The sequence below is a fragment of the Macaca nemestrina genome, chromosome 1 (assembly GCF_043159975.1).
Source record: "Macaca nemestrina isolate mMacNem1 chromosome 1, mMacNem.hap1, whole genome shotgun sequence".
Lineage (NCBI taxonomy): Eukaryota > Metazoa > Chordata > Mammalia > Primates > Cercopithecidae > Macaca > Macaca nemestrina.
The window spans coordinates 104,631,502-104,655,952 of NC_092125.1; the positions used below are offsets into that span (position 1 = coordinate 104,631,502).

Consider the following 24,451-nt stretch of genomic DNA (forward strand, 5'->3'; position numbering starts at 1 on the left):
CAGAGTAGCTGGGACTACAGGCATGTGCCACCACGCCGCCAGGCTAATGTTTAATTTTTTGTAGTGACAGGGTCTCGCTGTGTTGGTCAGGCTGTTCTCAAACTCCTGGGCTCAAGTGATCCTCCTGCCTGGGCCTCCCAAAGTGCTGTAATTACAGACATAAGCCACCTTACCCGGCCAGAAGTACTTTCTTGAAGCCTAACTTCCATTCTTCATAACATCCAAGTTTTGTTCTTTTTAAGGCCTTTCTGGGTCTTTCCAGCCTTTTGGTTCTTTGAGATACCTTTTCTGGGCCTACCCTACCAACCTGAGAATAACTGTGGATTTACCCTTCACCAAACCAGACAGGTTTAGAATCATGAGTAGAGAATGAACCATCATGGGCAGGGGTGGGGAACACTTTTATTTTAAGGCATATTCATATCGGCATATAAGGCACATTCATATCAGAATGGCACGATCTTGGCTCACTGCAACCTCCACCTCCCTGGTTCAAGCAATTCTCCTGCCTCAGCCTCCTAAGTAGCTGGGATTACAGGCATGTGCCACCATGCCCAGTTAATTTTGTATTTTTAGTAGAGACGGGGTTTCACCATGTTGGTCAGGTTGGTCTTGAACTCCTGACCTCAGGTGATCCGCCCACCTTGGCCTCCCAAAGTGCTGGGATTACAGGCGTGAGCCACCACGCCCGGCCTTTTAAGGCATATTCTAAATATAGCACCCCAACCTCCAAAATTTAAAAAAAAAAAATCTCTAAAAAATAAAGTGATTTCATCTCTTAGGCCCCAACCAATCATCTAAGTAAAGCTCTTTCTTTGGTCCCTTTATCCTCAAAGTCATCTCTTGTTCCCACAACCCACTGCACCTGGGAAGCTGGACAGGAGGCCCAGCTGAAACAAGGAGGTCTCTTTGGTTCAGGTTGGCACTAAGGTGCCCAGTGGTCAGGTGAGCAGCCTCAGGTTTGCAGGAACCAATAGTTCCTGTCTTGCTCCTGGGGGTACTTCCAGAAAAGCCAGAAGCGGATAAAGCTGGTGACGATTCCTGGAAAGTTGGACACCTGAAATCACAAGAACTGCTATGAGGAGAGGAGCCAGTTTTCTACCTTGCACCCCTGTCACCCCATCCCTGTTGTGCTTACCATGATGTAGGGATCTCTGAGTCGAAACCCATAGAGGCACCAGGAGGCAGAGGTGAGAATGGTAGCAATGGTGAGTGGGTAGGAGAGACATTGGGTTGATTTAGTCTGAATGACCTTAGCCTGTGGGAAAGAATAAAAGACTCTCTTGGCTCAAGCACATTGTAAAGCTTCACTTGCCTAAGAATTTCCTCAAGAAAAAGGTCAGGCACCCTCCCTGATCTGTCACCCAACCTTTCCTGCCTCCCACTCACCCACCTCTACTGCCTTGTCTCCTTCCAGGGTTTGAATCTCCCCTTCCTCGGGACTGTAAGCCATAGTATGTGGCTATGAGAGCCTGACTCATCTCTCCTACCTCATTGGACATCCCCACTCACCAAGTCAGCCAATGGTGAGAGGTACATGCTGATGGTGAAGACACTGCAGAAGAGGCCCAGCTGCTGAAGCCGGGCCTCAGGGTTGGGTACCAGGAGCCAAAAGTAGCCATAACCCAGGAGAAGGACCCCTAGCAGGGTTGCAGTCTGTAGGAGCACAACACGCTGCAGGGGAGAGAGTAGCCTTACTTCCAGACATGCTCTCCGACTTCCCTGCCGGAGTTAATTCATCCTGCCTTCTCCCATGCTCCAGTGGGGAAGCCAAACTGTCTAGGCCTTCAGCACTGCACTGTCACAGCTTCTTTCCCACCAACAACTTGATAGGAAAGTCTTATCCACCCACAACAATGGAGACTTCTAGGGGAGGGAAAGATATGTTTTTTTTCTGTGTGCTTAGCACACACAGTAGGAGCTTAATAAACGCTTGTGTGATTGAGCAGGGAAGCAGAGCTAATCATCTTGTTCTCACCCACGGGTTTTAAACCCCTTTCCCCTTAGCTTGTTGGCAGAAGCCCAGGGCAGGCAGCATAGGCATCGCAGGCTAGGCAGAGCTACCAGCCTTGCCTAAATGGGGGAAATGTGTTAATCTCAGAAGGCTGACTTCATAGAGGAAGGGGACCTGCAAGGCTGAAGGGGCCTTCCTGGAAAGGGTGGCAGTGCCAGCTGTTACAGTCTTCTAGGAAGTAGTGTTTGCCCTGCCAGCGAGGCAGGGCGTGCAGCAGAGAGGTGGGTCCAAGGGAGGGACTCTACCTTCCGAGGGCAGTAATGCAGATATGCCAAGATATACAGGGTCTGAAGCGCAGCACCCACTGTGTTGACGACGATGAGGATCCCGTCTCCCTTCAAGGCCCCATAACTCAGCCAGCCCAGGTTGCTGCAGGGTGGAGGGGAGGGACATGGCTCAAAGGGTTCAGTGTGAGAGGAGGACCCAAAGGGCCTCTTTCACTTTTTTTTTTTTTTTTTTTTTCCGTCACCCAGGCTGGAGTGCAGTGGCGCGATCTCGGCTCACTGCAAGCTCTGCCTCCCGGTTTCACGCCATTTCTTCTGCCTCAGCCTCCCAAGTAGCTGGGACTACAGGCGCCCGCCACCACGCCCGGCTAATTTTTTGTATTTTTAATAGAGACGGGGTTTCACCGTGTTAGCCAGGATGGTCTCGATCTCCTGACCTCGTGATCCGCCCGTCTCGGCCTCCCAAAGTGCTGGGATTACAGGCGGGAGCCACTGCGTCCGGCCAAGCCTCTTTAACTCTTGCTCCTCCTGCCCCGCCCCCACCTCCCTCTGATAGCCTTTCCCACCGCCGCAGCCGTCGCCCCCTCACTTGACTTCCGTGGTGAGAAAGGGCAGGAACTGGACGTTGTCCACACTCCGGGTCATTCGCATGTGCCTGAGGTCCGAGCTGTAATGGGGCCCCGAAGGTAGGGGTGGGGGTGGGAAGGGAGAAGCAGAGTGCTTGAGGCGGATGCCCAATGCCTGTCACTCTTTCCGGACCACTGCAGACCACCCGCCGCCCCCAGCTATCTTGCCTTCTTCCTCAGGCCTAGTGACCAGCCTCGCCCTTGTACCCCGGTCCCCTCAACCCGATCCCATTTTGATCACGGTTCCGGACAAGCCAGGTGCTGCGGCTACGTCTCTGCCCCCTCTCTCCTTTCCTGACTTCCTAGTCCTCCCCAACCCAGCCGGCCGCTCTCTCACAGGCCGGCGGAGAACATGCCAAGGGTGAAGACCACGCATGCTCCGTAGATGAGCGAGTCCAGAAAGCCGCCCGCCTCCATCACGACCAGAGTCGGATCCCGCGCCCAGCGCCCGCCGCGTGCCTGCGGTGGCAGGGACCTACTGCAGCCCGGACCTGCGGCGCTGGAGCCCCGCCCCGCGCGCTCTGGCCGTCCCTCCGGAAACTGCGCCGAAGCCCCACCCTCCCTCCGACGCCGAACCGGAACTCGCGCACCTCCGCTCCGAGTGACTGCCCAGTGCCTAGGTCCAGACCTCCTCCATGTCACGGTCGGTCCCCTTCCTAGGACTCCGCGGGTGTGTCCCCGATATCTGCCACTCCTCACACTCTGCCTGCCTCTTGGATCATCTAGACCCCCCCGGTCTCAACGGTCGTGTTCCCACAGGCCTGTGCGCCCTCGGCGGTGGACCTCCAAACAAAAGCTTGCTAGTTCAACCAGACTTCAGCACGCTTTCCATCCAGAACTTCACATCAGAACCTCAGTTGTCCAAGGGTTTGGGAAGTTTTTTTCTGGAGTTTGCTGCCGAAGCCTTTTCTCCACATAACAGACATTGCCAGGAATCACCAAGCCTTCCTCTTTTGCCCTCCCTCTCGGGCAACAAGGTCAACTTTACGTGACGTGGCCAATCCACTGACGCCTCTATCACTGACCCCCCCCCCCGGTCCAACCCACTTGCTGCTGGGAACTTTCCCTCCCAGCCTCCCACACGTCTCTGCTGGTGTGGCTGTGGGGCGGGGCCGCATGCCTCAGCTGGAGTTCCCAGCTTCCCTGACTCACCCAAACAGCATGAGTACCTGAACGGTAGTATGCCAAAGCCCTGCGGTGAGGGGGTGGGAGTGGGGTAGACGTTGGACAGGAAGAACTTCGAGTGGAGTGCAGCTCAGGACCCGAGAGACTGCTCTCAGGAGCACTCCGGTCCTGGACAACCCTCAGAGGAGGAAACAACCCACCCTTTTGGCCTGGTGAGGGGCACGCATTCTTTGGAGAGAAAGAAATTCAAACCCAGTTGCTACTGTTGTAGCACACAGAGCCTCACACTTAGCAGGGGCTCAATGGTCATACGTTTTAATATGGAGTGGCAGAAAAGCATGTCCGAAAAAACACATTGCTTTATTTTGAGACAAAGAACATTGTATAAAAAAACTCCAGTTGTAGAAATCAGGACAGACACACAGCAACTTATATACAGATACTGTACACGTGGGCCCTGCCCTTTAGGCTACACTCTAGGCAGAATGTACACACGGGCACTGCCCTTACAGCTACACTCTAAGAACAGGTTGGCACAGCCCCCCTGCTGGCACAGCTCTGGGGAGTGCTGCCCCAGGATGGGAGAGAATGCAGTACCTGGCTACAAACTTCTCTGTGGCAGCTCCACAGATGAGGTCTTGCTGGGAGATGCTGGGTCAGCCCAAGCATGCTGCCTCTCCTGTACCTGGCTCCCAAGCAAGAAACTGTTTCTTGCTTTTCCTTTAGTCAGTTCATCTGGGCATCCTGGCTGTCTTCTGAAGGGGGCATCTTTGCCAAGCTTTGCCCATCCACGTGGCCCCTTCCAGCTCAGCTCCCACTGTGCCTTAAGGGACCATGTCTGCACAGCTTGTTTCTTTGGCTTAAAGGCAGGAATGGTGGGAAAAGACTGTCTCCACTTATTTCTCCATCCCTCCGAGGTGAAGGTGGGGATGGCACTGCTGGGCTGGTTGGCCTCCTTCCAGTTGAAACCCTTAATACTGACCCGTTTTGAGGCTGCTAGGTGACAGCTTGTGCCTGTGGTGGGAGTGGTTCCCAGGGATGGGGGCTCTGAAAGTGACCCCAAGACAGGTTTGGAGTGCCTGTCCCTCTCTTCAGCCCAGTTCCAATCCTTAAGGCCAGGTGTGGCATACACCTTCACGGGGTTTGCAGCAGCAGAAGTGGTAGGAGCAGCACAGTCCAGGCAAGTGGGAAGAGGCGTGGGGCGGCACTGTGACCGATGCTATGTAGAACCCGCACCTCTGGGTCATCTGCAAGGTGAGAGGGCAAAGGCCGCCAATGTGAGTGATTCCACTATTTGCACTGGCCCTCAGCCCAACAGGATTCCCTCAGCCTCTGCCTGGTAAAGGAGCCACCTCCTGTACCCAACCTCTTCAAGCAGACCCCTTCCTGTGCCCCAGGCCCAATCTGCTCCAGCTACCCACCTGCTGCAAGTCTCTTCTCCTGTGGATTGTCATGGGCCTGAGGACTGTGAGCTGAAAGACAAGAGTGGTAGTAGATCAGGTACTGTATCAAAGAGGCAGAGAGCTGTGAGTGTGAGGGGCTGGGCTGCAAGACTTCTATACCATCCCAGATCACCAGACCGCCCAGCACAGAGATGGAGGAAGGAGGCCCACAGGGCCCTGACACTCACTGATTTTGCCATTGACAGTCACTTTCAACCTCAAGCAGCGGTCTTCTTGCTGGTGGATGGGTTTGGCTGCAAGATAAGCCCACAGGAGGTTAAGTAAGAAACCTTTGGTGGAAGAAAATGTGAGCCCAAATTCCCCTTGCCCTGTTTTCTCAGCTCCCTACTCAATTTCATTCTCTTCCCTCTAATCTTGATTCCTACCCTCCTTAGTTTTTGCTAACTTCCTGCCCAATGTTCAGCCCAGCCTCCCATTCTTTGGAAATAACCCTCAGCTTTGGCAGTGGTGACAAAAAGAACGTAGACACTGCCCCTCCCCACATTTTATCCTTCACTTCTCCGAGTCTGAATATGTTCCTCTTGCCTATATATACTACTCCTAGGCCGGGTGTGGTGGCTCACACCTGTAATCCCAGCACTTTGGGAGGCTGAGGTGGGCGGATCACGAGGTCAGGAGTTCGAGACCAGCCTGGCCAGCCAATATGGTGAAACCCCGTCTCTACTAAAAATACAAAAATTAGCCGGGCGTGGTGGCACATGCCTGTAGTCCCAGCTACTCAGGAGACTGAGGCAGAAGAATCAATTGAACCTGGGAGATGGAGGTTGCAGCAAGTTGAGATTGTGCCACTGCACTCCAGCCTGGGCGACAGAGTGAGACTCCGTCTCAGGAAAAAAAAAAAAAAAAAATATATATATATATATATATACACACACACACACACACACACACACATATATATATACTACTACTGCCTATCCCCCACTGACTGAGTCCTAGATCCATTTTATACAAAGCTGATTTCATAACTTTTTTTTGAGATGGAGTCTTGCTCTGTCACCCAGGCTGGAGTGCAATGGTGTGATCTCGGCTCACTATAACCTCACACCTCCTGAGTTCAAGTGATCCTCCTGCCTCAGCCTATTGAGTAGCTGGGTCTACAGAGGTGCGCCACCACACCCGGCTAATTTTCGTATTTTTTTAGTAGAGTTGGGGTTTCACCATGTTGGCCAGGCTGGTCTTGAACTCCTGACCTCAGGTGATCCGCCTGCCTTGGCCTCCCAAAGTGCTGGATGATCTCATAACTTAAAATCCATCAGGCTGTGCACGGTGGTTCACGCCTATAATCCCAGTACTTTGGGAGGCCGAGGCAGGTGGATCACTTGAGGTCAGGAGTTCAAGACCAGCGTGACCAACATGGTGAAACCCTGTCTCTAATAAAAATTCAAAATTAGCTGGGTGTGGTGGCAGATGCCTATAATCCCAGCTACTTGGGAGGCTGAGGCAGGAGAATTGCTTGAATCTGGGAGACAGAGGTTGCAGTAAGCAGAGATCACACCACTGCACTCCAGCATGGGCAACAAGAGTGAAACTCCATCTCAAAATAATAAAATAAAGTAAAATGAAATAAACCCATCATTGGCGAGAGCCCTCAGGATAAAGTCCAAACTCCTTATCACTTTTTAGTTCCCCCATGGTCTGTTCTGTCCACCTCTCCAGGCTCACATCTCCTCACTGACTGTATCCTTCCCACTCCAGCCAGGCTGAGCCATAGGAAGTTCCCTGAAGGTGTCATGCTCCCTTTGTACGTATGCCTTCATGCCTGGCCAGCTCCTCTGCCGGTCCTAAGCTCTGGGATCATCTTCCCCACTGAGCCTTCTCTGAGCCCCATAGCCTGGCAGGTACCCAGGTCATTTTCCCAAGGCCCCTGTGTTCATGTCTACCGTAGCATACTGTTCTAAGGGTCTGTTAACCTATGTGTGTTTCTTCTCAGCTTCCGTGAGGACAGGGACTCTGTAGTGTTTTATTTATCTCTGTGCTGGTAGTGCCAAGCAGAGTGCCCAGCACGTAGAAGCTCACTCACATTGGGATGTGGATGAATGAAAATAGAATTCAAGATTGGAAGGGGCCCTCTACTGCTGGACTCTGCACCAAGCATGTACCCAAGCATGTACGTGGTGGCAAAAAAAAAAAAAACAGACACTGTCCCCTCACAGGCACTCACAGATATAGTAGTAGCTGTGTCCTTCTTTGAACTCCTTGCCCAGGGTGAAAGGTGTGAAGCGCTGGAACTTCTCAGACAGCTTCTCTGGGCCATGCTTGGCACTGGGCCGGTTGCACTGCCAGCGGACCTGGTCCTTGGACTGGGGCTGGCACAGCTGGTACTCCTCACGCTCCACCAGGTACAGTATGTACCGCTCCATGGCAGCGTCTGCCACAGAGTGATCCTCATAGTGCGGACAGATGATGTCCACGTAGTCATTCAGCTGCACATGTATGGTGTAGTCCTCATTCCGGAACCTGGGGACACACACGGGGGAAGAAGCAGGGGGTCATTCAGAAGCAGGGCCAGATCCTTGGACCTCCAAATGTTTACATGACCTCTCACATTTCACACTAGACCCCAAGAGATTTTTCCAAAGTCTCAACTCCCAATATGTACTGATCTTGATGTCTTACATTTCTCTCTGCCATCTCTAAACATTCCCCCGCACCATCACTGTCTCCTGTTGGTCCTTCAAATAGCATCCACTCAGTATCTTTCAGGTACCAAAGCATTTTCCATAACCCGCGTGATGTTTACTCAAGGATGGGCTTCTACCTATTTCTGTAGCTCACTCATCATTCTCTTCTACCCATAAATATTTCCCCAAATCTGTTATACCAGTTGCTCCTTTTAAATGCTGTTAGGCCTCAACCTGAGACCCCACCGGTCTATCTTGTAATCAGAATCCAGGAAACCCTTTCTCTTTACCATGCTAGCCCCGAGCCCCCAACACATCTGTGTCTTCACCTTCCTTACTCCTCTCACATTTCCCCGGACCCACTGAGTAGATCTCACATTTCCTAGCTTCACTTTTCCTCAAAAGTGAAGCTAATATACCCGGGCCCACAGATAATGCCCCTAGTTCTTTAAGTTAAATCACTCTTATCAGTTCCTTCAGCCCCCCTCAAATCTCCTTTTCTAGCTACTCAAAGTTATACACTGGTCTCCTTTTCCCCTTCTTAGAGCACCCCCAAACATCCCTGTCCTTTTTTCTCCAAAAGCCACATTTCCACCTCCCACCAGATGAAATGCTGGAGCTCTGGGCTTGAGACAGCCTCTCCCCTCTCCTCTCCTCTCCCCTCCTCCCAAGGTGGAGCCAGCTCCCCTCCCCTAGTTCATTCCCCCTGGCCCCACCGGCTCCAGCCTGACTGCCCACCAGCCCCTCCCCACCAGCCCCAGACACCTGGCTCCAGCCTGGGTGGGGTCCCAGTAGGGGGAAAAGTGCTCCCCACAACCCCCGAAGCTGCTCAGTTTCTCTAATTCCCCCAGGCACTGCCAGCTAGAGACTCAGCAGAATTAGCGTCAACTTGCTTCGAACCGAAAGCACTGGCCACGGCTGGGAGGGCGAGGAAGGAGTCAGGTGGAGAGGACTCTGAGATGGGCACCCACTGCCCAATCAGCATGACCCCAGAGAGGCCAGGCTTTGCAGCAGCACGCCAGCGCCCAAACTGGGCTTACCAGGCCCCTCCCCCACCCTGGGGAAAAGAGAGAGAGGAGCAGAGAGAGGCTTTTAAAATTCCTCTCTGGAGAGATAAACATAGAAGCCATTTCGGAACAGGTATTTCAGCTCTGGGCCTGGCGTCTTTCCCTCATTCCCGTGACGGGCACTGACTCATTCCTCATCCACCTCTGCTACCCGCCCCAGCACTCATGAGAACCTGTGAAAATTTACCTTGTCAAATGTGGACAGCCCCTAGGACCCCAGGAGGGCACAGCGCCCACTCACCCCCAACACTGTCCTCCAAACAAAGGCAGCCAGCAGGTCGGAATGAGGGGCCTGCCCTCCAGCATGAGGGAGGCTGGCGCCCTTCTCAGCATGCTGCCCCTGCCTGAGGCCTGGAGATCCCAGGGCTGCTGCCCACTGGCCTGAGTCACCCATGCCAGCCTCACCTACCCCGTTCATTGTAGCCTCATATTTGCCCCCACGCTGGGCCCAGCTTGGCTGCCTACGGACTCTACTCTGGACTGGCATCTCTTTAGTCCTGGGTATGATAGGGTGTGTGTGTGTGTGTGTGTGTGTGTGTGTGTGTGTGGCCAGAGGGTCACCCATCAGCCCCCTCTCCTGGGGGTACAGTCTGCTCGACTTAGCCTTCATTTGACTCTTGTTCCCCATCTGGGAAAGGGGGCAGTGGCGTCAGGGAAGGCGGGGAGGTGGGTAAGGAAGAGGCTCCTTCCTGAAAGAGAGGAAACTTGGGAGCTTGGGAACGGAAAAGGCCAGGGTCCCCCCCTCCCTACTCATGGCTTCCTGTCCCCTCCTCCTTCTTCAGTCAACACCTGGAATGGGCATAAACAGGGACTTTGCTCTCTCCCATACTAGGGCAAGATGCATCGGGTCAAGGAGGCAAAGCACAGGGAACGGGTGGCAGAGGGCTGGCTGGGCGTCCCCAGCATCCATGTGCAGGAGGGCATTGCCCTCTGGGGTTGGCAGCTGGCTGTTCTCTCCCCGACCCCAACAAGCCACAGACAACAGACTGCCTCACCAGACGATGCCACAGGGTCAGAGGAAGCTGGCACAACATATTTCTCAAGGGGAGTGGGGGGCAAGCTCGCTAGGGCTGAGAGTGGCTAAGCCGGTGAGATGGCTTTGGTGATACCAAGCTGCCCAGTTCTCTCCCCGTCCTCCCTACCACCCTCTCCTATATTCCCGCAAATATTGTTCCCATAACTTCGGAAAACTCAAGGGCAAGAACAAAGGGGCCGACAGAGTCTTCCTCCCAGTACCATTTGCCTCACAGCCCTAAACCTGCCCAGGAGAAATTAACTCCTTCCTGCCCAGAGCCTTCTGTAATCCCTTTAACCCCTTCTGTTCCTTCTGAAGCTTTCCCATGATCTCCCTCTCCCAGCTCTTCAATTTTACTACTTGAGAGCCCCATAAACAGGTGATTCCCTCAACCTACCCATGCACAGCATGTGCCTCACTCATGCCACCCCAAAAGACCCCTAGTGGGGGACTTTCCAGGTTTGCTTTAAATACAGGGTGAATGCATAATGAATGCCTACAGCCCAGCTCTCTCCTGAGAGGTCCTTTCAGGGTTCCCTTGAGCATTCTGCGCACTCTTGATGTCACACCAGGTACCTGTCAGTGTGGTCAGATGCCCAAAGGACACACAAGGAGGGGCGTGGAGGCTTTCAACGTGGGGGGGACCTAGAACAAGGGCCCTGGCTGCCAGGGGCAAAGTCTATGCTGGAGGCAGGAACTGCCCAGCATAGGTCCCTCACTTCAGAGTAATAGGGGTACCAGAGAGAAGGAAGGGAAGGGCAGATATAAGCCCATGCAAGTAGACACGAGCAGGTTCCTGCCCCGGGGTGGGGTGCTCCCAGATATGAGGGAGAAGTGAGGGGAGGAAAATCTACAGTAGCCCTCCTACCTCGGTCATCTACTCTAGGCTCAGCTCAGGGGTTGGCCGGGACAGTTATCCCGATAGGGAGGGCAGTGCCAGCCGGGAGTCCAGGCTGCCAGTGGAAGACTCGAGGCTTACTTGGGATTTGAACTGTTCCAGAAGACGGTGTGTCGATCAGCAGCGGCCAGACTGCAGCAGAGACCCAAGAGAGGGGCCCAGAGGAACTCCATAGCGCGGGGCCTGGCCAGGCCGGGCGGGGACGCCGGGCTCCTAGGTGTCTGGGTTCCCGCTGGCTTTCTCCGCGGCGAAGTCAGCGTTGGGCTCACAGATCTGGCCCCTTCGCCTTGCGACTCCGCCTTTTGGGCCGGCGCCGCCCGACACCCCGCCCCGCCCTCGCCCCGCCCGGCGCGCGGCTGCCCCGGGGCTTGGGGGCTGGGGAGGTGGAGGAGGGGCGGGCAGGGGAGGCGAGGAGGCTATGGGTGCAGGAAAGAGCGAAGCGCGCTCCTCTGCCCCGGCAGATCTGCTCAGAGCTGTGTGTTCGCTCACTTGTGGGTCTGCGTGGAGCTTTGTAAGCCTGTCCGGGTGGTGGGCTTGCGTCCCTGGGCGCAGTCGCGTGCGGGAGAAGGGAAGAACTCGCAAGTGCGAGTCTGCGAACGCGGGGGTACGGGACCCGGCTTTGCTGCTCCGCGCGCGGACCTTGCAGGGTGCGAGGTTGTTGACATGCCCAGGCTCGGGCGCCCGCGTTCCCACCCTCTCCTCCTCCCCCATCCCCTTCCCGGACTCTGCGCTCGACTGCCCCTCCCCACACACATGCGGCTGTTTGTTTTTGTTGGGTTTGTCAATGTTGTCTTTGTTCTGGAGATTGTGTCATCGCCTAGATGCCGGGAATAAAGTGCAACGCTGTGTGTGATCGAGTGTGTAACGTGTGCGGCCGGGGCTAAGGGCGCCTCTGTCCATCCCATCAGTGCCTGCGCGCAGGAGCGACACGCGGGACCCTGGGCTCGAGAGGGGTCCGTTCTTATTTTAGATACGTTAAAGGGCACTGATGACCTGAGTATGTGTGACAACACACGCGTACACCGTGCAAACGGGCTCTTGAATATGGACTGTGAGAATCTGGGCATGAAGGGTGACTTAAACTGTAACCACACATGAAATACGTGTGATGGCGCGCTAGTGTGAAAGCATTTGTGAGTAGTATCACAGCCGCGTGTGTGAAAGGGTGTGAAACTCTTTGACAGACGTATGCTAATGTTTGTGAACAGCGTGTGAAGAGGAGGGGAGACGCGTACCGGCGTGCAGCGGGGGTGGGGTGGAGCGGAGGGGTGTTTGTGCGCAGTCCTCAGGCTGCACAGCTGGGGCTGGCCCAGTCTGAGCTGGGGCTCCCAGTCAGTCGGGCCCCAGTACCCGGCTTGGCCCCCTCCCCCGCGCTGTGTAAACAAACCCGCTGGAATTTGCCTCTCGGGGCTCTTCTCCCCGCCAGGATCTGCTGCCGTCTGGAGAGGGCTTGGCGGGCGGGTGTCAGCTCCTGGGGTGGAGAGGGCGGGCAGGTGTTTGATTAGGCGTGCACGAGTGAGCCTGGAGTGGGAGAGCCGAATGTTGTGTGTCTGCGTGCGTTTGGTGGTTTACGTGAGTGGTTGTGTGGCTGTGTGAGAGCCGGATTGGTGCTGTGTGTGTGCGCATCCCTAGCCGGCCCTTCCCCGCGGCTGCGCATCGCGGGAAGCCACCGACCCGGGGCCCCTGGCCAGCTCCAGCCCAGCTTACCCGGTTCCCAGGCCGTTTCATCCTCCTATTTTACGGCCAGGCCTGCTACAGCCCCTGTAATTACGCGGGGCCCGGACGCCGCAGCAAGTCTGGCTCTGACCCCGCCGGGGAGGAGCCTGGAGCTGGGGAGGGCCCAGCCGGCTCTCCACTGCACCACCACGTGCGCTCAGGCCGCTGGAGGCCCTATTCGCTGCGCTTACAATAAATACAGAGCACCAACGGCCTGTAACCCCGCGGCCGGGTCAGGGCCCGGTTTTGCGCACGGCCAGCGCCACCCACCTCTCCCTCGCGCACCTGCCCCAGGCGACGTGCCCAGCCAAGCGTTTGTCCAAGGTGCGGCCCGTTCCTCCTGCCCAGGACGAAGTCCACCAGACGACTGGTCCCAGGGCGGCACCTCACGCGCCTTTTGCTCACCTAGGAGGACACGTGGCCCTGGCGAGAGTACTGCATCCCAGTTCGGGCATTCCACAGAGTCAAAGCTCCAGGAGGACATGGGTTTTTGTTTTGTTCATTATCTTATTGCCAGCTCCTGGCACAGCATCTAGCACATACAGTAGATGATCAGTAAATATCTGTGGACTTGGTGAAATCACTCACTGTTCAGTGAAGGAACTTAACTTCTGCTGGACGTAACTGCTCCGAAAAGGAGCCAGCAGAGGGGTTGGAGAGGGGAGGGATGCTGGCAGCTCTTTACAGCGGGTGGCCCCGGTTGCCTCCTGGAGGAGACAGCTTTGGGCCGGATTCCCTGGTTTCTCTGACCGCTGGGACTGGGCGGGGACGTGTGAGGTCCCACGCTGCAGCTGCTTGGGCCAGGCAGGTTCGGGCTCGCTAGGCCCAGTCTGGCGGGGCCACGTCAGCTCTTGCCTGTGTCTAGGTCTGGAGCAAGCTGGGTGCAGAAGCGTGCAGGGAAATTCTGGGCACCGACAGGACCTGGAGCCCTCTTTCCCTGCTTTGGCGCTGTCCCCAGTATTCTCATCTCACTCTGGGCATTGATCCCATCACTCCTCTATCCACTCCCCTATCCATATGGGGGTCCATCCTCCCCCCTACTGGAGCAGCCCTAGACACTGAGTGTTGTGATGAACTGGGTGTTGTGATGGGCACCGAGAGTGTAAGGATGGGTTTAAGATAAAATTACTACCTCGGGGAGCCTCCAGGCCAGTAGGGGATATTGACAAGCCACCAGGACAGCAAACTTGCTAAGCGCCCAAGCCCAGACTGCAGTCCTACCACTCACAGTCACACTGCCCTGACCCCTCCCGGAGCCCCTGCGGTGCCTGCTGTGCTGAGGGGAGAGTTGCAGGCACTGTGCCATTCAGAGACAACAGTAGGGACTTCTGTGCCTGGAGACTCGATCTGCTGACCAACTCTGGGGCCCCCTCCCAGTCCCTTCCTCATGCCAGCCCCCACCCTGCCCGGGTGGGTCTGCTCTCCATTCTTTCTTGGTGCTGCCTCTCACCTCAAAGTTGTGTGCCTGTGTTGGCTCCCAGCACATCACCTGCAGGCAAACATCTGCGTTGAGTGACGATAGCTGCCTGAGGTGTCTGTCTGTCTGTCTGCCTGTCTTCGTCTAGGAAATTCCTCCATGAGTCCTTTCTGGAAATTCCTGGGAGGGCTGAGGACTTGGGGGAGGCCCTGGCTGCCTGGAGGCAGCATTTCCACTTGGGAACAGGTGCAGGTACTGGATTGCGCCTCCTTTGCTGGTTGCCCTGCGGTTTGGGGTGGGGAAGGCCAGAGCTGCAGGGCCCTGGGGCAAGTGAAACCTGGTTCAGCCCCAGAGGGTATCTCTGGGCAATGGGGCGAGGCAGCAGGGGGAGGAGCAGAACCTGGGCTGAGAGCAATCTCTGTCCTACTCCCTCAAGGTCATTTTGAAACATAAAGTATACCCTTCCCCACTTTATTAGTAATGTGCACACATTTTTCAGAAGTTGGAAAATAGGCCGGGCACGGTGCTCATGCCTGTAATCCCAGCACTTTGGGAGGCTGAGGCGGGTGGATCACTTGAGGTCAGGAATTCGAGACCAGCCTGGCCAACATGGTGAAACCCCATCTCTCCTAAAAATACAAAAATTAGCTGGGTGTAGTGGTGGGTGCCTGTAATCCCAGCTACTTGGGAGCCTGAGGCAGGAGAATCACTTGAATCTGGGAGGTGGAGGTTGCAGTAAGCCAAGATCGCACCGCTGCACTCTAGCGTGGGCAACAGAGTGAGACTCCATCTCAAAAAAAAAAAAAAAAAGAGAGAACAGAAGGATAAAGGGAGGGGAGGACCACCTGCTGCTCTTAACGTTGGCCTCCCTGCCCTGCCAGCTTTTTGCTAGGGAAGAGATTTTGCTTGCTTTTAGACAATGTAATAAACATGACTCATTTCAATTGTGTGCTTCTTTTTTCCCTTTACAACAGAAAACATTTTCTATGTTATAAACTCTTTGTAAACAATGTTTTCAAGGGAGAGTAATGCTTCATTAGGTGAGTATTTCAGAGTTTGCCATTGCAATGAAAGCAGGACAGAAATGAACATATCCATGCACACTCAAACATCCCTCAGTTGCTGAGCAGTTGGGTTGATTGGCTCTTAGAATTTAGGACTATTGGCCGGGCGTGGTGGTTCATGCCTCTATTCCCAGCACTTTGGGAGGCTGAGGCAGACAGATCACGAGGTTAGGAGTTCGAGACCAGCTTGACCAACCTGGTGAAACCCCATCTCTACTAAAAATTCAAAAATTAGCCAGGCATGGTGGCGCGCACCTGTAATCCCAGCTACTCAGGAGGCTGAGGCAGGAGAATCACTTGAACCTGAGAGGTGGAGGTTGCAGTGAGCCAAGATCATGCCACTGCACTGCACTCCAGCCTGGGCGACACAGCAAGACTCTGAAAAAAATATATATAGAGAACTTAGGACTATTAGGAGCCTGAGCTGAGAGGGCTGTGTGAGACTAGGAGTTAGAAATTAGCCTGGGTGACATTTTGAGAACAAATCTCTACACAAAATAATAATAATAATAATAATAAGTTAGCCGGGGTACATAGTGCATGCTATGCTGGAGGCTGAGGCAGGAGGATCACTTGAGTCCGGGAGTTGAGGTTACAGTGAGCTATGACTGTGCCTCTACACTGCAGCCTGGGTGACAGAGCTAGACAGTCTCTAAAAAAGAACTTAGAAATAACCCTGCAATTGCCGGGCACAGTGGCTCACGCCTGCAATCCTAGCACTTTGGGAGGCCGAGGCGGGAGGATCACCTGAGGTCAGGAGTTCAAGATCAGCCTGGGCAACACGGTGAAACCGCATCTCTACCAAAAATACAAAATTAGCCGGGCATGGTGGCACATGCCTGTAATCCCAGCTACTTAGGAGGCTGAGGCATGAGAATTGCTTGAACCTGGGAAGCGCAGGATGCGGTGAGCCGAGATAGTGCCATTGCACTCCAGCCTTGGCAACAAGAGTAAATCTGTGTCTCACCAAAAAAGAAAAAAAAAAAAAAAAAAAGGAAATAACCCTGCCCTGCAATTGACTTTAACAACAAGCACTTATGGAGCACCTACTGTGGACCAGCTTACATTTGGGCATACGGATGTGTGACAAAACTTTGATATTGCCAAACCAAAGCCAGATCCTTTGATACTAGTCCAGTTATCTTCTTTTTTGTTTGTTTGTTTTGAGCTCTGTAGCCCAGGCTGGAGTGCAGTGGCCGGATCTCAGCTCACTGCAAGCTCCGCCTCCCGGGTTTACGCCGTTCTCCTGCCTCAGCCTCCCGAGTAGCTGGGACTGCAGGCGCCCGCCACCTCGCCCGGCTAGTTTTTTGTATTTTTTTTTTTTTTTTTTTTTTGAGACGGAGTCTCGCTGTGTCGCCCAGGCTGGAGTACAGTGGCCGGATCTCAGCTCACCGCAAGCCCCACCTCCCAGGTTTACGCCATTCTCCTGCCTCAGCCTCCCGAGTAGCTGGGACTATAGGCGCCCGCCACCTCGCCCGGCTAGTTTTTTGTATTTTTTAGTAGAGACGGGGTTTCACCGGGTTAGCCAGGATGGTCTCGATCTCCTGACCTCGTGATCCGCCCGTCTCGGCCTCCCAAAGTGCTGGGATTACAGGCTTGAGCCACTGCGCCAGGCCCAGTTATCTTCTTGAGAATTGAAGTGACTACAACCTAAAATATCTGTTTCTACTTAATCATCTATGGGCTACAGAGTAATTTCAACATCCTTTAGCATGGCATTTAAGGCCTTTGGCAACATGGCCCCCACACCACCTCTGTCTCATCTCCTGCCTCTCCCCTGAACATATTCTATAAAATTTCCTCCCCACATCCCACTCAGAAGGGGGCCAGACTCTGTGGGAGAAGGTGGAATTCTCCCCAGAAGTCCACTGCAGGAAAGAGGAAGTTAGATAAGATAGGAGAGTGGAAGGGAGATGAGATAGGCAGAAGCTCTGCCGGGCGCGGTGGCTCAAGCCTGTAATCCCAGCACTTTGGGAGGCCGAGACGGGCAGATCACGAGGTCGGGAGATCGAGACCATCCTGTCTAACACGGTGAAACCCCGTCTCTACTAAAAATACAAAAAACTAGCCGGGCGTAGTGGCGGGCGCCTATAGTCCCAGCTACTCGGGAGGCTGAGGCAGGAGAATGGCGAGAACCCGGGAGGCAGAGCTTGCAGTGAGCAGCGATCGCGCCACCGCACTGCAGCCTGGGTGACTGAGCAAGACTCCGTCTCAAAAAAAAAAAAAAAAAAAAAAGAGATAGGCAGAAGCTCAGAAGGATGGGACTCAGGTTCCTGCACAGAAAGCAGCAGAAGGTGGTTTAGTTTTATTTATTTATTCATTTTTTTGAGACAGAGTCTCACTCTGTCACCCAGGCTGAGTGCAGTAGCGCAGTCTAGGCTCACTGCAACCTCTGCCTCCTGGGTTCAAGTGATTCTTGTGCCTCAGCTTCCTGAGTAGCTGGGATTACAGATGCCCACCACCATGCCCAGCTAATTTTTGTATTTTTAGTAGACACAGGGTTTTGCCATGTTGGCCAGGCTGGTCTCAAACTCCTGACCTCAGGTGGTCCACCTGCCTCAGTCTCCCAAAGTGCTGGCATTATAGGCATGAACCATTGTGCCCGGCCAAAAGGTGTTTTATTTTGGGGCCTTTTCCACCAGAAATTTACTAATCATTTAAGTCAAACACGATGCTGGGAGGCACTGGGGACTCTGAAATACAACCTTGTCCTAAAGAATGTATGATTCTGGGGCTGGATGTGGTGGCTCACGCCTGTAATCCTAGCACTTTGGGAGGCTGAGGCCGGTGGATCACAAGGTCAGGAGTTTAAGACCTGCCTGGCCAACATGGTGAAACCCCGTCTCTACTAAAAATACAAAAATTAGCCGGGCATGGTGGCGTGTACCTGTAGTCCCAGCTACTCAGGAGGCTGAGGCAGAGAATTGCTTGAACCTGGGAGGTGGAGGTTGCAGTGAGCCAAGATCACACCACTGCATTCCAGCCTGGGTGACAGAGGGAGATTCCATCTCAAAGAAAAATAAAAAAAAAAAAAAGAGGCCGGGCGCGGTGGCTCAAGCCTGTAATCCCAGCACTTTGGGAGGCCGAGATGGGCGGATCACGAGGTCAGGAGATCGAGAGACGATCCCGGCTAACATGGTGAAACCCCGTCTCTACTAAAAAATACAAAAAAATAGCCGGGCGAGGTGGCGGGCGCCTATAGTCCCAGCTACTCGGGAGGCTGAGGCAGGAGAATGGCGTAAACCCGGGAGGCGGAGCTTGCAGTGAGCTGAGATCCGGCCACTGCACTCCAGCCTGGGTGACAGAGCAAGACTCCGTCTCAAAAAAAAAAAAAAAAAAAAAAAAAAAAAAAAAAATTCTGGCAAATGTATAATTAGAATACATGACAAGAAGTATAACAGAGGTAGATGTAGCATAACAAGCTATGGACTCACAGAGGAAGGAAGTTTATCTGGGGTGAGGAGTGCTTCATAGAAGAAGGTCTATTTGAAATGGGCTTTGGAGAATAAGTAGGCATTCCCATTCAGGGAGAAGGGAACAAAGAACACAGGTAGAGAGGTGAGAGCTTGTGCAGTGAATACTCTGGCTCAGCTCTCTGTCCTCTGCTCCCCTGACTCTTGCCACTGGAGGAGATGGGGGGAGCAGAGGAGTGGCAGAGGAGGTGGGGAGGAGAGGACAGAGATAGGTGAGAACTGAGCCATAGGTATGAGGCTGGGAGAAGTCCGGGGTGGCTTGGTGGGCAGGAGTGCTCCTTATGGATAGGAAATGCAGGGGAGGAACAGGCCCAGGAAGGATGAATGGAGAGTTCAGTTTGGGACATTATATAAATTTCTGGCTGCAAATAACAGAATACCAGCTACTCGAAGTTTAAGTAAAGGGCTTACTTTCCCCCCGCAACAAGCAGTCTGGAAGTGAGACAGGAACTCAACAGTGTCACTGAAGGTCCAGTGCTTCCCCACCCCCTGCTGTCCTCAGGACCGTGGTCACAAGATGGCTGCTTCAGCCAGAGCGCTCCATTCTAGCTACAGGAGCCCCAGGAAGGAGGGTAGGGGGCCAGTGGTCCTCTCCTCCCATGGTGTTCTCCCTCTCTCTCTCTTTCTTTTTTTTTTTGAGACGAAGTCTTGCCCTGTTGCCTAGGCTGGAGTGCGGTGGCACGATCTCGGCTCACTGCAACCTCCTACTCTTGGGTTCAAGCGATTCTCCTGCCTCAGCCTCCTGAGTAGCTGGGATTACAGGTGCACGCTACCACCCCCAGGTAATTTTTTTGTATTTTTAGTAGAGACGGAATTTCACCATGTTGGTCAGGCTGGTCTCAAACTCCTGATCTCGTGATCCGCCCACCTTGGCCTCCCAAAGTGCTGAGATTAAAGGTGTGAGCCACCGCACCAGCCACCCCTCTGTCTTTTAAAAGCCTAGTCAAATGCAGGTGTGAGAAGGGAGAAAAGAGTAGAGCAAGCAGTTCAATCTGTAACTGACTGTGAACAAGTGAGGTAACTCACTACCTTCTGACCAGCCCAAGGCTCTCTTTCATCTGGGAAGGAAATATTTTCTAGCAACTCCCCAGACAAGGAACAGAACTAGCTCATGTGTCCACATGTCCGTTGCTACACCCATATCTACGAAGGAGAAGGGAGTGCTCTGACCGGGGCTGGGGCAGGGACCTATCCACCCCTGAATCTGTTCTGCTTCCCAAAGACACTGGAGTTCTATCAGCCTAGAAGCAGGGATTACATGGCTTTTGGGTAAGCAGTGAATAGTGTCTGCTGCAGTCATGTTGCATTTGAGAAACTAGTGGAACTTCCAGAATGAGTCCCGGGGGCAGTTGGAGGTGAGGGTCTGGAGCTCAGGAAGGTGAGAAGCGCAGAACAATTGTTGCTTGTGAACTCTGAGGCTCATGGGAAGTGTTTCTCCTAGACTGCAATGCTTCAGGCAGGGGAGAAGAGCAAAGAGGACATAGGGCCAGGAATCCCTTCCTTGTGATTATGGCTGGGGAGAAATCCGTCCTTTCCAGCTCCTCAACTTTGGCATCCAGGGTGGGAAAGCTGGGTGAGGGACGGCAGGAGGACATTCACTCTTGGTACAGCGGATAAACCTCTTTTCCACCCCTGGCTAAAATCTTTCACTATAACACAGTATATAAGACCAGGAGTTAGATACTTTTATTTCAGAAGCATTAGTTTTATACAATTTTTTTCTCTTTTTCTTTTTTTTGAGATGGAGTCTCGATCTGTCGCCCAGGCTCAAATGCAGTGGCGTGATCTTGGCTCACTGCAAGCTCTGCCTCCCGGGTTCACACCATTCTCCTGCCTCAACCTCCCGAGTAGCTGGGACTGCAGGTGCCCACCAACACGCCCGGCTATTTTTTTTTTTTTTTGTATTTTTAGTAGAGTCGGGATTTCACCATGTTAGCCAGGATGGTCTCGATCTCCTGACCTCGTGATCCACCCACCTTGGCCTCCCAAAGTGCTGGGACTACAGGCTTGCACCACCACGCCCTGCTAATTTGTGTATGTTTGGTAGAGACATGGTCTTACCATGTTGGCCAGGCTGGTCTCAAACTCCTGTCTTAAGTGATGTGCCTGCGTTGGCCTCCCAAAGTGCTGGGATTACAGGCATGAACCACTGTGCTCTGACTTTTTTTCTAATTCCAGAAGGAATACATGATTCGTGCAGAAGGCGTAGAGAAACACAAATGCAGAGAAAAAAAAAAATCACCCATAGAAGTTAAGGCTCAGGAACATGCACATTTCTTGATTCTTTTCCCATGGCTCTGTAAGTTTTATGGTCAATATCTTTGAGAAGTTATAGTTTAATGCCCATGTTACAACCAACTTGGAATCCCTTACATTTGTGTAACATTTTATTACAGTCCAGTGTTTTCAGTTGTACATTTTATCACATACTATTTCCTCTTTATAGACTCCTACACATTGCGAGGTGGGCAAGGGCAGGAATTATATCCCCACTGACCAGGTGAAAAAACTAAGGCTCCAAAAGGTGATGGTATTCAGGACTCAGATGGGGGGCCAGGCACAGTGGCTTATGCCTGCAATCCCAGAACATTGGGAGGCTGATGTGGGCAAACTTGAGTTCAGGAATTCAAGACCAGCCTGGGTAATGTGGTGAAACCCCATCTCTCTCTCTTGTTTTTTCCTTGGAGACTGAGTCGCACTCTCACTCTCAGTGTGCATTTCCCCTTGCATAGTTCCCTCACAGGCAGACGGGGGCAAGCCCAGGAAGTAGAGGCTACAGTGAACCGAGATGGCACCACTGCACTCCAGCCTGGGCAACAGAGCGAGACCCTCTCTAAAAAAAAAAAAAAAGAAAGAAAGAAAGAAAGAAAAAGTCGGGGTGAGGGGCTCACTCCTGTAATCCCAGCACTTTAGGAGGCCGGGCAGGCGGATCACCTGAGGTCAGGAGTTTGAGACCAGCCTGGCCAACACAGTGAAACCTCAGCTTTACTAAAAATGCAAAAATTAGTTGGGTGTGGTGGCACGTGCCTGTGGTCCCAGCTACTCGGGAGGCTGAGGCAGGAGAATATGGCTTGAACCCAGGAGGCGGAGGTTGCAGTGAGCCAAGATTGCACCACTGCACTCCAGCCTGGGCGACAGAGCAAGACTCAGTATCAAAAAAAAAAGAACTCGGCTGGGTGCGGTGGCTCAAGCCTGTAATCCCACCACTTTGGGAGGCCGAGATGGGTGGATCACGAGGTCAGGAGATCGAGACCATCCTGGCTAACATGGTGAAACCCCGTCTCTACTAAAAAAATACAAAAAACTAGCCGGGCGTGGTGGTGGGCGCCTGTAGTCCCAGCTGAGGCTGAGGCAGGAGAATGGTGTAAACCCGGGAGGCGGAGCTTGCAGTGAGTCGAAATGGCGCCACTGCACTCCAGCCTGGGCAACAGAGCGAGACTCTGTCTCAAAAAAAAAAAAAAAAGAACTCAAATGGGTACACTTGATGGGGCTTGGATCTACACCATGCTATTCCTTTTACACCCCACTTGCCTGGCTCTCCTGGGGATAAAGGAAAGCCTTGGCACCAAGTGCTGTATCTGCTGGGAGCAAATGTGGGGAGTCAGTAGAGAAGGTAAAGGAAAGAGCTAGAGAGGGGGCTGGGTGTGGGACAGTCTCAGAGGGAACCTGAGGCGGTTTGTGGGACAGGTTCTGAGATGCAGTCCCCCAGGGCTTAAGCTCACCCTGGCCTGTCCCTGCAGGCAGGTGGGAGATGTCCAGATAATGGACAGCTCATTTGTTTGTTTGTATAACAGGTGCTGTGCCTAAGTGTGGCAAGATACACCCAAGCCACATCTGATAAGGCAGCTAGTGAACAGGGAGACAGTGCAGAGAGGAGTGGGGTCTGGGGCCCAGATGTGGAAACTTGGGAAAGTTACTTAACCTCTCTGAGCCTCACCTTTTATTCATTATAAAATGGGGTCAAGACTACCTTCTCTATGCAATTATTAATATTATTATTATAAATTTATTTATTTTGAGATGGATTTTCGCTCTTGTTGCCCAGGCTGGAGTGCAATGGTGCGATCTCAGCTCACCGCAACCTCCGCCTCCCCAGTTCCAGCAATTCTCCTGCCTCAGCCTCCCAAGTAGTTGGGACTACTACAGGCGCCCGCCACCACACCCCACTAATTTTGTTTTTTTTGTATTTTTAGTAGAGACGGAGTTTCACTGTGTTAGCCAGGATGGTCTCGATTTCCTGACCTCGTGATCCGCCCGCCTCAGCCTCCCAAAGTGCTGGGATTACAGGCGTGAGCCACCAGCCTGGCCTCCATGCAATTATTGCAGGGATCAAATGAAATAATAGATGTGTGGGCCTGGCGCTAAGCCTGGGGAGCGGGTTGTGCATAAGCACGGAGTGCATTTCCCCTCACATGGTTCCACAGGCAGACGGGAGCAAACGTGCTGATAGTGAGGGTAAGGATATAGGGAAGTGGGGAGGAGTCCCAGGACCACAAATGGTAGTATGTGGTAAATACCCTAGGATGAGGTGGCCGAGAGTGCTGAGGTTCCGTGAGGGCAGAGTGATGAGTAGGGGAAGTGACTTTTGAGGATTCTCAGGTGGGGATGGTGGGCAAGGGCGTTCCATGTCCAAAGGAATCCTATGGGCCACACTGCCCTGCCCCTGCAGGGGCCAGGGAAAGGTGACGGGGAAGATCCGTCCCCCAGAGCTCCTTCTTCCCTCCTTCCTGGTCCTTTTTCCTCCTCTGGCTCCACTGTAGTCTCCCCCACCCTCCCCTGCTCTCCTTCTTCCTCTTGGCTCTAACATCATCAAGTCCACCAACCTGGGCCGGGCACTGGTGGGTCTGGGGGACCCTTTTTTTTCTTTTTTCTTTCTTTTTTTTTGAGATGGAGTCTCACTGTGTCACCAAGGCTGGAGTGCAGTGGCGTCATCTCGGCTCATTGCAAGCTCCGCCTCCCGAGTTCAGGCCATTCTCCTGCCTCAGCCTCCCGAGTAGCTGGGACTACAGGCGCCCGCCACCTCGCCTGGCTAATTTTTTGTATTTTTAGTAGAGACAGGGTTTCACCGTGGTCTCAATCTCCTGACCTCGTGATCCACCCGCCTTGGCCTCCCAAAGTGGTGGGATTACAGGCCTGAGCCTCGCGCCTGGCCAGGTCTGGGAGACCCTGAGCTTCGTCTTAAACAGGAATAGGACTTGACTAAGTAATGGTAGGGGGAGGGTACAAAAAACACTGAAGAGACAGAGTTTGGGCAGGGGGAATAGGGAGGAGGCCAGGAACCACCCAGAGAGGTGGGGCAGGAGAAAACAAATAGCTGGAATGCCAGGTGGAATGCGGTAAATTCCTCCGGGAAGGCACACTGCACTGTGGGACTCAAAAAAGAACTCCTCTCCTGGCACAAACCCCCATGTCTGGGGAAGTGTTGGCGTCCTAGGGGAGGTCCTCTGGAGACTGGGCTTATCAGGAAATTGGTTTTAAATGGGCTGAGGGCATTCCAGATTGGGCTGGAGAAGGGCCCTTGGGCAAACCCAGGTTGGCTTCAGAAGCAAGCTGAGGGGGTTGTATTTAACTGGGAAGTTGCCCTGGGAATAGTAACAGCATCAGCTCATGTTTATAGAACATGTTCTCTATTCCAGGCTCATTTGAAGCACTTTGTGTACATGAATGCACTTAATCTTCACAGTCACCATAAGAGGTAGGTAGAATTATTATATTTTATTTATTT

The 24,451-nt window shown here is 53.3% G+C and overlaps 3 protein-coding genes across 10 annotated transcripts; all 3 read right to left on the minus strand.

The window, feature by feature from the left end:
• Nucleotides 1-6: 6 nt before the first annotated feature.
• On the minus strand, nucleotides 7-3,831 carry LOC105497998 (solute carrier family 50 member 1). 5 transcript variants are annotated; one of them, XM_011769698.2, is made up of 6 exons: nucleotides 3,202-3,379; nucleotides 2,808-2,905; nucleotides 2,260-2,383; nucleotides 1,513-1,674; nucleotides 1,139-1,258; nucleotides 7-1,057 (listed from the first exon to the last, which is right to left on the minus strand). In XM_011769698.2, the coding sequence occupies exons 1-6, from the start codon at nucleotides 3,238-3,240 to the stop codon at nucleotides 956-958; spliced, it is 645 nt and encodes a 214-aa protein (XP_011768000.1). In that variant the 5' UTR covers nucleotides 3,241-3,379; the 3' UTR covers nucleotides 7-955. The 5 variants fall into 5 exon arrangements, with proteins under 5 accessions (XP_011768000.1, XP_011767999.1, XP_011767997.1 ...); XM_011769695.3 differs by lacking the exon at nucleotides 3,202-3,379 and adding an exon at nucleotides 3,455-3,831 and having other exon boundaries at nucleotides 18-1,057; nucleotides 2,828-2,905; XM_011769693.3 differs by having other exon boundaries at nucleotides 21-1,057; nucleotides 2,828-2,905; nucleotides 3,202-3,376.
• A 499-nt stretch (nucleotides 3,832-4,330) lies between these two features.
• LOC105497996 (ephrin A1) lies at nucleotides 4,331-11,266 on the minus strand. Its single transcript, XM_011769689.3, has 5 exons — nucleotides 11,138-11,266; nucleotides 7,617-7,912; nucleotides 5,620-5,685; nucleotides 5,411-5,461; nucleotides 4,331-5,236 (listed from the first exon to the last, which is right to left on the minus strand). The coding sequence occupies exons 1-5, from the start codon at nucleotides 11,227-11,229 to the stop codon at nucleotides 5,124-5,126; spliced, it is 618 nt and encodes a 205-aa protein (XP_011767991.1). The 5' UTR covers nucleotides 11,230-11,266; the 3' UTR covers nucleotides 4,331-5,123.
• A 3-nt stretch (nucleotides 11,267-11,269) lies between these two features.
• On the minus strand, nucleotides 11,270-14,499 carry LOC105497997 (vasodilator-stimulated phosphoprotein-like). 4 transcript variants are annotated; one of them, XM_011769691.2, is made up of 4 exons: nucleotides 14,223-14,499; nucleotides 13,058-13,304; nucleotides 12,444-12,527; nucleotides 11,322-11,695 (listed from the first exon to the last, which is right to left on the minus strand). In XM_011769691.2, exons 2-4 carry the CDS (start codon nucleotides 13,254-13,256, stop codon nucleotides 11,322-11,324), a joined length of 657 nt encoding a protein of 218 aa, XP_011767993.2. In that variant the 5' UTR covers nucleotides 13,257-13,304; nucleotides 14,223-14,499. The 4 variants fall into 4 exon arrangements, with proteins under 4 accessions (XP_011767994.2, XP_011767993.2, XP_024653777.2 ...); XM_011769692.3 differs by lacking the exons at nucleotides 13,058-13,304; nucleotides 14,223-14,499 and adding an exon at nucleotides 12,764-13,016 and having other exon boundaries at nucleotides 11,270-11,695; XM_024798009.2 differs by having other exon boundaries at nucleotides 11,415-12,527; nucleotides 14,223-14,483.
• Nucleotides 14,500-24,451: the final 9,952 nt, after the last annotated feature.

What these genes read in the sequence shown, in the direction of transcription:
- LOC105497998 (XM_011769693.3), bottom strand. Translation starts at nt 3,281, where the DNA reads ATGGAGGCGGGCGGCTTTCTGGACTCGCTCATCTACGGAGCATGCGTG. An exon ending in GGCATGTTCTCCGCCGGCCT is followed by an intron (nt 2,906 to 3,201) that starts GTGAGAGAGCGG and finishes GCCCCATTACAG; the next exon opens with CTCGGACCTCAGGCACATGC. An exon ending in TTTCTCACCACGGAAGTCAA is followed by an intron (nt 2,384 to 2,827) that starts GTGAGGGGGCGA and finishes TCCACCCTGCAG; the next exon opens with CAACCTGGGCTGGCTGAGTT.
- LOC105497996 (XM_011769689.3), bottom strand. Translation starts at nt 11,229, where the DNA reads ATGGAGTTCCTCTGGGCCCCTCTCTTGGGTCTCTGCTGCAGTCTGGCC. An exon ending in GACTGTCAATGGCAAAATCA is followed by an intron (nt 5,462 to 5,619) that starts GTGAGTGTCAGG and finishes CTTGTCTTTCAG; the next exon opens with CTCACAGTCCTCAGGCCCAT. An exon ending in GGAGAAGAGACTTGCAGCAG is followed by an intron (nt 5,237 to 5,410) that starts GTGGGTAGCTGG and finishes CTCACCTTGCAG; the next exon opens with ATGACCCAGAGGTGCGGGTT.
- LOC105497997 (XM_024798009.2), bottom strand. Translation starts at nt 13,256, where the DNA reads ATGTCCTCCTGGAGCTTTGACTCTGTGGAATGCCCGAACTGGGATGCA. An exon ending in GGGCACGTCGCCTGGGGCAG is followed by an intron (nt 12,528 to 13,057) that starts GTGCGCGAGGGA and finishes TCTCCACCCCAG; the next exon opens with GAGCTGACACCCGCCCGCCA.